Source organism: Rhea americana, unplaced genomic scaffold (genome assembly GCF_003343005.1).
Source record: "Rhea americana isolate MKP2758 unplaced genomic scaffold, rheAme1 scaffold_34, whole genome shotgun sequence".
Lineage (NCBI taxonomy): Eukaryota > Metazoa > Chordata > Aves > Rheiformes > Rheidae > Rhea > Rhea americana.
The window spans coordinates 4,964,839-4,977,323 of NW_028186468.1; the positions used below are offsets into that span (position 1 = coordinate 4,964,839).

General features: G+C 35.0%; 1 protein-coding gene across 2 annotated transcripts in view; it reads left to right on the top strand.

Annotated features, from left to right (window-relative positions):
* Positions 1 to 12,485, top strand: part of ASB5 (ankyrin repeat and SOCS box containing 5) — a 42,091-nt gene that overhangs the window by 24,704 nt on the left and 4,902 nt on the right. For both annotated transcript variants that reach the window (XM_085311395.1, XM_085311396.1), the window contains exons 4-5: positions 9,964 to 10,043; positions 11,119 to 11,226. In XM_085311395.1, the coding sequence (XP_085167521.1) occupies positions 9,964 to 10,043; positions 11,119 to 11,226 (188 nt within the window). The remainder of the gene's footprint in view (positions 1 to 9,963; positions 10,044 to 11,118; positions 11,227 to 12,485) is intronic.

The following is a 12,485-nucleotide window of genomic DNA, read 5'->3' on the forward strand; positions in this document are numbered from 1 at the left end:
TATTTGCTGGCACACAAATGTTGAGAGTGTACTGACATTTATTCTTACAACAATCTGGATAGAAAACATTATGAAGAAAATTTCTTGAAAGTTTCCTATAACATTTCTCCCCTTATAAATTAAATAAATATTAGTGAAATGCAATGTAGTGTATTATTTAATGTTTGCCAGTTAAACTAAGTCCAAAGGCCAAGCTCATCAGTAAAAACCTCTGTTTTTTTTTATTCTGAAACTGTATTCTGTAGTGTCGGCCCCTTCATCTTGCTCCTTTTGTGCAGGGAGCTGCATTGCTACCATGAGTAAATATAATCTGAAAGCTTTCCCTGATTGCTTGTATACCAAAGTAGGTAAAAATATGGTCTACTGTAGTTTCTTAGATAAAAGAACCTATACTATACATTTGAATGTGTATTTAGATTTTTTGTTGTAAATTTTGTTAGTGGATTTTGGAACTCCTTAAATGTCTACCTTTGTTTTAAAATAACCTTTTATGTACTTTTTATGTACTATTTTAATGTGACTTTTGTATGGTTTTTGCCCAGAAGATGAATAGTTCTGCCTCGCAGAATTTAGTGGAAAGCTGCTTCTAGAATTCTGAATAAGTTTTGCCTTTTCTAATGCATGAAGGAAGACAGTAGATATTTTATATATTTCATTCTGATGTCTTCCAAAGTATGCAAAGTAGGTGCACAATAGTCATTGGTAAGTGTCTATGGAATAGAGATACATTTCTCAATATCCTTGCCTTGAAGCTGGCAAATTTTTGAGGTAGTCTACTTCCATTGCCAGCTCACTGCTTTGTATACAGTTCTTTGGGTGTCAGCAGCACCTGCTCACCCTCCTCCTAGAGGGTCTGTCTCTTTGAGGCTGTGGCAGCTGTCCGTGCATGTGCTGGTTGCCTTGCTGCTGCAAGTCACACTTCTGCAGATGGTGATGATAATACTGTGCAGGGCTGGAGTATCTGTGGGAACTGAGCAGCATGAACTGCTCACCTCACAGAACAGACCTAGCTTCATTCTCAGCTGACAACCTCACCCACAAAGCTCCTATAAAAAACATGCAAGTCTTGTCTTCTCAGCCCACTGTCAATCCCTGCTGTACAGTGCCGAATGCTTTGCTTGATCCTAATCCTCATCACCTTCTCCTGAAAGTCTTGGGATTCCATTCTAAATGGAAAGAGAATGTAAAACTGAGATGAACCCCAAAGCCATGGAAAATGTAGAAATTGTCATCAGCTGTTTGTCACCTGTAGAATAATGCTGATATCTTCCTGACATGGACTTGTGTATACACACAGTAAGGTTTCTTGTGAATTCATCATATTTTTTCTGTATTTATTTTCTTGGAAAAGATAGTATAATTTAACAAGTAATTCTAATATTAAAGTGACATATTTGTAATGTGCATGCTGTTCTGCTCTGTTTCAGCTTTTGCTTGCAGAGAGTCTGATTGCTGGATGTTGCTGTAGAGGTGTTTATTTCAGTCTGTGAGGCATTCTGGCTGATTCAGCTAGATAGAATCTGAGGAAAACCTCTTCCTGAAAGCTGCAGCATCTCTGAGAGAATGCAATTTCCTTCTCTTTTGCTAGAATAGAAATAGCTCACCTACTTCTGTTCTCCTGTAAAGATATTCCAGTCAGGCACACCAGTTCTCACGCACTGCATATTCAAGGTGAAATTCAAGGTGTTCCTTCTACATCCCCTTGTCCCACCTAACTATGATCCTGGCACATATTTTTTCCTTAAAGAAAGACAAAAGGACAGAGAAAGAATGTGTATTATTTCAACATTTAAGGGATAAATTTTTGTTAAGTACCTGAAAGAAATCACACTAGGAAAAAAACAATAATGTTTATTTTCTTTTAAAAAGTTTGCAAATGGCTAGATTTTATATTAGTAGAAGAGGACAGTGAGGAAACACTAGAAGGAAGGAGGGGGAAGGGAAGGGCAGTATGTTAACTATTAGTGGTACAAGGAAGTCACTCCATGCTTGAATTTTATCATGAATCAGTTACTTCTTTTTGCTTCTCCCTGCAGATTTCTGTTCTGTAGTACCAGCATGGTGCATGGTAACAAGGAAAAAAAATTGCTACTAGTGTGTTGCCCTTGTTTTCCTTATATTTAAAATATAATGACTTGTGCCTCTTTTGATAAAGTTGCAGCCTTGCTTTTGTAATGGGATTAGACTTTCAAAATAACCAGGGAAGTCTTGTTTTGCTAGTAAAATCAAGCTTTTATTTATTCAAGATGTAGTTTTCAGTTAACATCTGTAGGATACCGTGTCTYCTATTTAAAAAACAAAGCAAACAAAAACCAAAAGGTGTTTTGTAATTAGATTCTTCCTAGCTACACAATTTCTCTCTTAACTGCAAATTACATATGAGTAAAGCTTGATTCCATAATAATTTTTGTTTCAAGCTGTCATCAATAAAAGAATTGCCGTCCTGATAAACACAGTTCTATTTTTTTCTGTTTTAGTTTGCTTGTTATGCAAGCAATRAAGCAGTGAATATTTACGCTTTAAGAATCTGTTTCCTTTTCGGTTTAATGATGAAAAATTAACACCTTCTTTCCATTTAAATCATGTAAATAGTTAAGACTCATGCTGTAGCTAAGCTGATTCTTTCTCCGTTTTAAAAATAGAAAATGCTAGAGCAATCCTTCCCTTCCCCCACTGTGTACTCACTAGTCCAAGCTAGTAAATGTAACTGAATGGATTTCAGTGTTGTAGCCATTCTACAGTAAGTACAACAAGATCCCTTGTGAAAAACTGAAAGGAGGAATAAAAGGTGGTAGAAATTCATTTGTGGATGTGCGTCAGACCAGAGTACCTGCATTAATGATAGACAAGCTTTCCTCGAGAAACAAGTAAATAATGACAACAAATACTGCTGTTGAGAGGAGCTGCACTCACCAGAATCTCCCCAAAAGAAGCCTAGAAAGTATAGGGGAGTGTCCTGCAAAACGAAAAGCTAGCTGGGGTATTCTGACCAGCCAAGGTTAGTATAGCAGCCATTTCACAAACTGATGGTGTACTGAAATATGCTAAGCTGACCCAGTTTATGATCTAGCTTTAAATTGTTATTTCTTTCCAGCTGTAATGTAAATTTTTGATTGTTTTTGGCACTCTATTACCTTCCATGGGTTAACACAAGGGTATTGAAACTATTTGCTGTTGTTCTTTCTGCACTGAAATCAGCTGATCTGAACTACTCTTTCTTGTTTATCTGCACTGTTTGTTTTATGCAAGTATTTAAGGCTTGACTTACCCTGACTTTTGCTGTCCTGCCATAAGGTAACTGGATACTGAGGGCTAATTGTTTACAAGAGAACAGAGAATGAAAGGAGGTGGAAGAGTAACTTTATATGCCAAGTTTAGAGGTAACTGAAACAGAAGGCAGTGGAGGAAATACAGGTGACAATTATTGCATCCTATACTAAGATACTAAAGGCAAATTTGTAATTGTAAGGGCTTGCATAGAGAAGTAATTATGAGGCATTTAAGTTACTGGACAGACATTTTGAGCAATGAGGAATAAACAATAATAATAGAAATGTTTAGGACTGCTATATTATATGTTCCATTTTTTCTAATTTTGTCTTAGTATAACAAGTGTGTAAAAGAGCTTTGAGTAATTGTACAGTTGAGTAATTCTCCACTGAAAGGTGAGCTTTTTTWAAAAAATAGTGATCATTAACCCTATTTAATAACAACTAAGACTCAGAGTAAGCCAAATAAATGAAGGAAGTGAAAACTTGTTAGCATTGACAACATGAAATTAGTAAGTATTTAAAAACTGGAAGATAATGAAATAATCAAGGAAAGTAGACAGGGTAAGTGATGTGAGGGAGAGGTTGAATATATTTTACATGGGAATTTCATAATTCTTTCCATGCAAAACATAGCTATATGGTATGTGAACAGGAGGATGAGAAGCATTCCTAAAATAACTTTGCTAATTTCCAGTACTGTCAATTTTAGAATTAAGCAATGTTCAATAATTTCAGCAGCAGTTACTGTAGTTTCCTAAATAACCACTGAACTACAACGATATTGTAAGGTTATATTTATTCATCAGTATTAACCTGCAGTGTACCTTTTACCCTCCAATTGTTCACCATTTGAGCTAAAATTACCTGATCTGTAGTAACTTTTCATTTATGAACGTTTCAGTTTATTAGATCAGCAGTTTCCAAGAACAAGGATAATCTTCATCAGAAAAGAATTTTTAAGGATATTTTGTTTAAAAATGTTAGCACTAGCTGCTCCTTGATCAGATCAGGATCAGAACAGGTTTTTTTTTGTCATTTTTATAAAGAATTGCCTCAGTTAGCCAAGATTTGAAATTTTAAAAAATTCACAGCAAAATATGGAAAGTAATTTTTTCTGAAGGTCCAGCTACTTACACCTTCTTTGTGATGGCCAAACTGCACATCTATGCTTTCTGATAGACATTCTGAAGCTTCTGAGAGACTCCTGTTGCAGCTGATGCTTCCAGTTGTTGCATGTTGCTTGAGCAGCAGGCATATGTAATATCAGATCGGAAGGATCCATACAGGCTTCCAAACCTGACTATCTTTGCGAGGCACCTTGCAGAGCAATGCCAGAGAACATCATACCAGAATGCATAATGTCTGCAGATTGTAAAATGGGCTAAAAGTGGCAAGGGGACAGGAGACATATGTCATAGTAGATTTGGATAGAAGGGAAAAGAGTAGAGCCAGACTAGGAAAAGATCTTCAGCCCAATGGCATGAGGGCCACAGCCAGGCTGTTTTAGCAAAATCTCTTGGATTTGGCAAAAATCAGCACACTAGGCGCATCTTTACTGGCCAACTGGGTATTCTCTGCAGCAGTTACACTCTGACGAAAGATTGAAAAAATGCTGAGAGTTATGAGCCTAATCTGGGCAAAATGACTTGCAGTCTGGTTTAAGGGCTACAGACTATTTGACAAGCCCAGGTCAAAAATTCCTCTAGACAAAAGTCCTCCAAAATCTGAAGTCAACTCAGAATGTCAGTTAGTCCTTTTCTGTAAGCTTCTACTTGGGAAGTCCTCTGAAAAACTCTTCTTTTGTTTTAGTTATTAGTGCAAGCAAATATTAACAGCCTAAGAACGCTACCAACTGCTTCACACACTCAAATCAAAGAATATGATGTGGATCTAACATTCTCTATTGATTACAGAAGTTTAGAGGCTAATATGACTTTTTACATCTTAGTGCTCTTGCTGTGGCATAGTTTGCAAGCTACTTTAGGCTGGACAAAAATCTAGYGAATTGTTGATCCTTCAGGAAGGTGGAAAAACAAACTGTGTGACTAATGGACAGAGGAAGGAGCAGTTGTTGCTATGCTTTCACATGACAGGAGAAGGCACCTGACACACTTCTGTGTATGCAAGGCCCAGAACTGAGGCAGGAACAGCTGCTGCTGCTGCCATTGCCATTACCACTGCTTTCATGTAGCATAATGTTGCTTTTATAGTGGTGGAAGCCAAGCAAGCCATGTTTGGATATTGCTGTTGCTTTTTTAAAGGACTTTTAATACATTTCGGTGCCTCACGTTTCTCTGTTAAAAGTAGGTTGAGTTGCAATTCCAGGCACTCCAAACTTAGGAAGTGTTAAAAGATATGTTGCCTATGCCGTGCTGATTTGACCCTCTGATGTACTGTAATGCAAAATTTGACAACATGGCCACATGCTGTACTTTTCTACAGAACTTCTGCTCCCTTCAGTGCATAAGATAGACTATGTTTTGAGAATGGATTAAGTTTATATATGAAAAAATATGTCCTGTGTGTTCCTATTTACTGGAAAGGTTAGAAGATATGTAGTGAATGAGGTAGGAATTCACAAGAAAAAAGGGTTTATTTTTTTTAGTTCCATTTCTAAAACTGGATTTGGTTCATCTCTCTGCTGTGGCATCTAGATGGTTGAAGATGAGTCATCTAACCTAAAAGTTTTCTGAGTGATCATAGTTATTCTTGATATTATCCAAGGCTGCAATTTCAGAAGATCCAAGCTCTCATAACTGTAATTGAACAATGCTTTCAATGTAAGCTACAATRCCTAAGTACTCTTGAAAAAATAAGTCATTAGATCTGTTTTACAATTTGAGCCTTAAAACTCTGTCTTTTGGTTCCTTAGTTATAAAACAGTATGAGTGGACAATGTTGTGAAGATAGATTCAATAAGGGTTTTGAAGTATTCTTTTGTTATTGTGAGAATACCCAATTGTTATTGTGAGAATACCAATGGAAAAGGCAATATAAATGTTTAGATTGTGGTTTCAATAGTATGTGCTAAAGAGCAAGAGATCCTTTTAGATATGAAGATATAAAATAATTTGAATGATAACTTATTCATTGAATATGACACAGGTAGTCTCACAAAAATAATGTGTGAGTGTGTAACATGGCTGTATCAGAAGTTGAACTGTATAGAAAAAGCTTTTGTTTTGTATGATTTTCAAACACTGGAAGTTATTGGCATTTGAATTTGGAATGAAGTCCACAAATTTTGAAAGTCTGTGTGATGATTGGTTCACTGTGTGATGATTGGTTCAAAACTAAACTTTGCAGGGTTCATCAACATTTCAATTTCATGTGTGTATGTGTACACACACACAGAGTAATTATATGTGTTATAATTTCTATATTATATGTATATAATGTATAATTCAAAGAGGTGAGACTTTCACTGCTGACACATAGTTATTAAAAACTCTTTTTCCTGACCTCAAAACTGTTAAGAACTTCATTGACATAGTAGTGAACTGCTAAAAGAAAAACCTAGAATGAGTAGCAGTTGGTATGCTTGAAATATTCTATGCTTATTTCTTTTCTAATATAATGTGAGAAAGTAGTAAAATACCGTATGAACATTTGGCAGTGCTTCCCTTACAAAGCTATTTACTAATACTGATTTTTTGAGGATAATAAACTATTGATTCCTGTGTTTAATTACATGAGGTTAGAAAAGAAAGCGTTTGTCCTGCAGTTTATATGCAGTTCAAGCTTCTATTGATTTCACTATGAATCTCCCTCATGTTGAAATTCCAGTTAGGCTGTCTTGGAAAGCAAATGCTGGCACTTTCCAAAGCCTTTTTTTTTCTTTTTTTTTTCTTTTAAAAAAGGAAAAAAAAGAAACAGGAAAAATAAAAAAGAACCACTGCCCTTCAACATAAGAAAAGAAACTGGCAACTGTTTGAGTTCATATCTTAGAGCTGTGTTTACTGCAGAGGTTTTACAGGTGAAAGTTCATATTACAGTGAGCTGCTGATCTCCTTCCAAACATAGCTGGAGTGTATTAAGAACAGGCCCAACTAGCAAGAACAGATTTTTATTTTGAATTGAAAGAAATGAGTAGGATTTATAATTGCAGCTGGCTGGAAGTGCCATGGGGAGATGGAGATTTAGGTATTGTATATTTTGTAGTAATATTTTTTTTTAGCCTTGCCTGTTAATACAATGAATAAATATCTTTATTCTTTCTCTTTAGAGTTTGTAGAGCAGTGTGGGCTGCCGTTCCTGGTAAACTATATGCCAGTGAGCTTGGAACTAATGTGGTTTCTAAATTTAGTTAGAATTACTTTGCCTTCAGCATCTGTCAGAGACAACGTCAGTAGGGACTTAATACATTAACAGTTTTTGAATATAATATGTTTGCTAATACTGTTGTTACAGACAATAATGAATTGAAAATTTACTCATTTATGTTCTTGTTAATGCTTTCTAAGTAATAGACATGGCAAACTTAGATTAGCAGAGGCAGGAAGCTAAACAAAAAATTTAATTCTTTTGATGACACCTCTTTATTTATAAGATAGGTATTTATTTTGAACATATTCTTGTCCACTTGATACTTAGTGATGAATTATTATGCTTAATGATAAATCAGTTAGAATGTGACATTTTTTTCCAAACTTGAACAGAATCTTTCTGTAGCTGTTATACTTACAGATTTTATTATAGAGCTGATAACAAAACTAAGCATTTCATATTTAAGAAATTTAGCAGAAACAGTTAACTGTGCAATGTATACTTGAAAGCGGGGATATAAAGTGGGTCTACGTGCAAAAGTGAGCTTGAAATGGGATCCAGCATCATTTGATTCTCTAGTGTCACTGAAACAGATACATCAACAGACATTCTTGCAGATGTAGGAAAGGAGAATGTAAAAAGCATATTTTTCAGATCCCACCTGTGCCTCTGTTCTGTTTAGAACTATACTTAGTCACAAAAATGTCCTATGTATGAATATATTTAATGTGCATAAAGACTTAATGACATTTATAATTTTCTTAGTTGTTTTTTATATAGTAGTTGTCTTTTTTTTTTCTTTCTTAATTTAGGAATAAAATAAATGGTCAAGAAAGAGAAATTCTCTTCAATTAAGACATAGGGACAAAATTTCAAAAACAACTTCTAAATACAGCTTTTAATTATTTTTGAGCAATTATTGGAAATTAATGTATCCAGTGGTTTTGAAAGCTTACTTGAGTGCTGGTTCTAATAATACTAAGGAGGAGAGCATTAGTCAAAATTGTCGTAGTGATTGTACATATCCAGCCTGTTATATGATAACTATACTTGAGCTTATTGGAGTGGGAGCGAGGAAATTCTCACATTTTCTAAAAATCAGGATCATTTAAATTTCTCAGCTCTGTTACTGTAGTATCAAGTCCCCTAAATTGCAAACAATTTTTGTATGTTTATCAGTTATTCTCACTAGAAATAAGAATTGCAAGATATTTAATAAATGCAAAATAAAAGTATAGGGAACAGTGTGTACGCCTGTGTGCACATGTGCACACACACACGTACACACACACATCTTAGAGCAAATAAGAATATTGGAATCTGGATCTTACCTGTGGTCCAGGTAAGTGTAAGGGAATCATACAGATTNAAAAAAAAAAAAAAAAAAAAAAAAAAAAAGTACATGAAATTTCACAGGTACTGGATACTACAATATAATAGAAATCTTCTTGCATTTTTAAAGGCCCAGATTGGGAAATTTTAATCTCTAGTATTTTAGTTCTATAACAAATTTTATCTAGTCCTATGATAACTTAAATGTTCAGTTGTGCTTTAATTTTTCTAAGTTTTTTTTTTTTTTCTTTCTTTTCTCCTGTCTCAGTAGCATCCAGGGACGCTGAGTTCCATGGTGCGGTTGTGAGTTCTATGAGAAGATAGTCTTGTGCATGATTAAGTTTTAGTTTCATAGAATTGCTTGTTTAGTTAGGGGAAAAGGAAACTAGGAGCTCTTATCTTTTCCATCTTGTCTGTTTATATGTTTATATAAAATAAACATATTTTATATGTTTTTAACTATCCCCTCGTTTCTATTCAGGTTGAACAGTCTTAATCTTTCTGGTCATTCTTTATGTGATTCTCTGTGCATTCTCATCACTAGACTGTAAAATCCCACTGATTTACTGAATTCTTTTAGGGTACTGCACGGTGCATTCCAGAAGATGGCAGACAATTTGAGATGGAAGATGGATTCTCAATCTGTCTTTCTCTCCTTGCACTGGTGTAGTAGCAGCAGATGAATCTCATCATGCATAGGGATTTCTCTATTGAATTTCATATACTTTAGCAGCTTTTTTGCACTTTTTCAGGGTGGTTTATGTCAGTGTTAGGTCTAAATATCATTTTATTGACGTTTATAAGTTTCTGTATGACAACTATAAAAATCAATTTTTTACAAAATGATGTAACTTACTATATCACACTAATATAATCAATGTATCAATACTTTGTTCTCCACTGTACAACAGATTCATATAGTATGAATGTTTACAGTTAATGTAACTTAGTTTTTATTGTCTAGAAACTGGTAATTTGAAATACAGACTATAAAGAGGAACAATTAATTTCACAGGACAACTGACTTTGCTATATTCATTCCAAAATCCTTCTAATTTATATGGTTTACTCAATAAATGTTGTTATTATATAGGTTCTTGGGCAGATCGCTCACCTCTGCATGAGGCAGCCAGTCAAGGACGTCTTCTTTCTCTAAAGACTTTATTGTCACAGGTGAAGGCTGTGTTCTTAAAATTGCTTTTCTTTTGTTATTTAATTTCTCAGCATAGATTGTTACTGTGGATTTAGTATGTTTTGCTTTGCTTTTTTTTTCAACTGAATGTTTCAGAAAAATTCACATTTGGGAATTTTTTTTTAGTGTAAGTTAATATTTAAAATATTCTCCCTATTTTAAAACTTTCTAAAAATTAGTCTTTGTATCTGAATGTATATCACTCACCCTCTCTTCTGTAACTGTAGTTCCACTAATTAGAGTCCTCAGGTAAATAGTGTTGGTCAGAAAGATACTTGTTTATGAGGAAGAATCATTCTGTTTTTTGCCTAGTTCTGATTAAAACAAGAAAATTATATTTTTAACAGCAAAGGAAGAGAATGTAAATCACTGAATTTTATACTGCAGTATTGTGTCATCTGTTACAATACTGATCAATTATACTGGAGAATATATTTGATGTAAGCCAATAAAGATGATTAACTTTAAAGAATCAAAAAACACCTAGTACAGAAAATTTCAAGGGCTCCATCACTTTATCAATCTGAGAACAGTTCTCCTTGCTGAAATCTGTTTGACCTTAAGGCAGAGAATTGTGTAAACACAGAACAGTTTAGACTCAGGGGTYTGTAAAGTTTTAAAGCCCTCTACAGGTGGAGATTCCTTAACCTCTCTGGACCTCTGTCCCAGGGTTTGGCCACTCCCATGGTGGAAGAATTTTCCTTTGTAACTAATTGAAATTCCCTATGTTCCATCTTGTGTTCGTTGCCTTTTGTCCTATCACTGTACACCTCAAATCTAATTCCATCTTCTTTAAACCCTCTTTATACCTTTACACCCTATTTCAGACTCTAATATTTCCAATTTTAAAAAAGAAGAGCTGAAAGTATATTTTCATTCTCTTAGCTACATTGATTGATGAAAGATTCATCTTGTGCTTGTTCAAGATTTATTTATTGCATGTAAAGTTTTAAGTGTGTTTAGAGTAATATAAGCTGTTCATCTGAACAGCAGTGTAAGGGAATCACTCTTAATAGCTTTTCTATGATCTTTGTATGTCATTCATATCTTGTGTAGGGCTACAATGTAGACACACTAACAATCGACCAAGTCACACCACTTCATGAAGCCTGCCTGGGAGATCATGTTGGCTGTGCAAGAATCCTTCTTGAAGCAGGAGCAAATGTGAGTTTCCTTTTCTATATGAAGTCCAGTACCCTTGTTTAGCTGAGAAATATATTATTTTTGTAAGCTGTTATTTCACTGTACTGTGCTTACTGATTGCATTGATTTCATTTAATTACASTAAGTTGCCATCTGAAAGCTAGCAAAGGAAAGTAGTGGGTCAAAGAAACATCATCAGAGAGATGATAGGTAAAAACAATTAAGAGAAAAAAAGACTATGTAGGTGTGTGTGTAAGAGTAGCTTTCAAACAGAAGAGGAATAACATAAAAATAAACAGAAGTTGAGAAGACAGTAAGATAGTTTAATGATTTGGAAAAAATCTGTTAGTAGTGTGTCACCAGCCATGTGTTATTTCCCTTCTAAATTATATTACATTATTTCTCTTTTAATATGTAGACTGTTTCTCYCTTCTGTACTGGCTTTCTCTGAGTGACTTGTAAGTGACCATTCTTTTAATCTCCAGAGTATCCTTTGCTGCACTGCACCTGCATGTTCTTTAAGACTCTTTGGACTGAGTATAGAAGAGAACCGGCTCTTTTTCTGAAACAGCCTCTCCATCTGTTATCCCAAAACAAAAATGAGAATTCATAGCTTGCTTTCACTGCAATCCAGGCTGACATTGGACTGCCCAGCAGTTTAAATGCATACTTTTCCAAACTTTGTGGAAATACTGGCCCTGCATGTCAGTTTTCACAAACATGTAAAATAATGTCTACAGAAGAAAGGAAATGTATAGGTGTGCTACATAAGCAATTCCTTTTCACTTCAGCTAGCACAAGGGATTCTAAAGACGTAAAACTATAGATCCTATGGACAAACCTATAAGAACAAATTTTATTTTTTGCTCTCTAGTTTTCTAGTACTTTTGATCACTGGATATGGGGGAAGTGAGAGGACATGAAAGAGAATATGCCAGAAGGATTCCTGGAAGGATTCCTTTCAAAATATTTATGTTCTTTCTTTTAGTATTGTCAGCCCTCCAGAAATTTGCCTGCTTTCCCTCTCTCTCTTCCCCCCCTTCCCCCCCCCCCAGTCTCTCAGACTGGGAATATTCAGTTGTTTTGGTAGATGACAAGGTTGGTGAAAAAACAGTGAGCCTCTATTATTAAGTCTGTCTCCATCCCATGAARTATCCAACACAGAGGCAAAAAATACAGAAGAAAATGGCAAATAGTTCCCACATTTAATAAGGAGCATGCAATCTGGCAGAGGTACAGACAGAAGGTCCCCATAATTGCAACACAATATATATAGATTT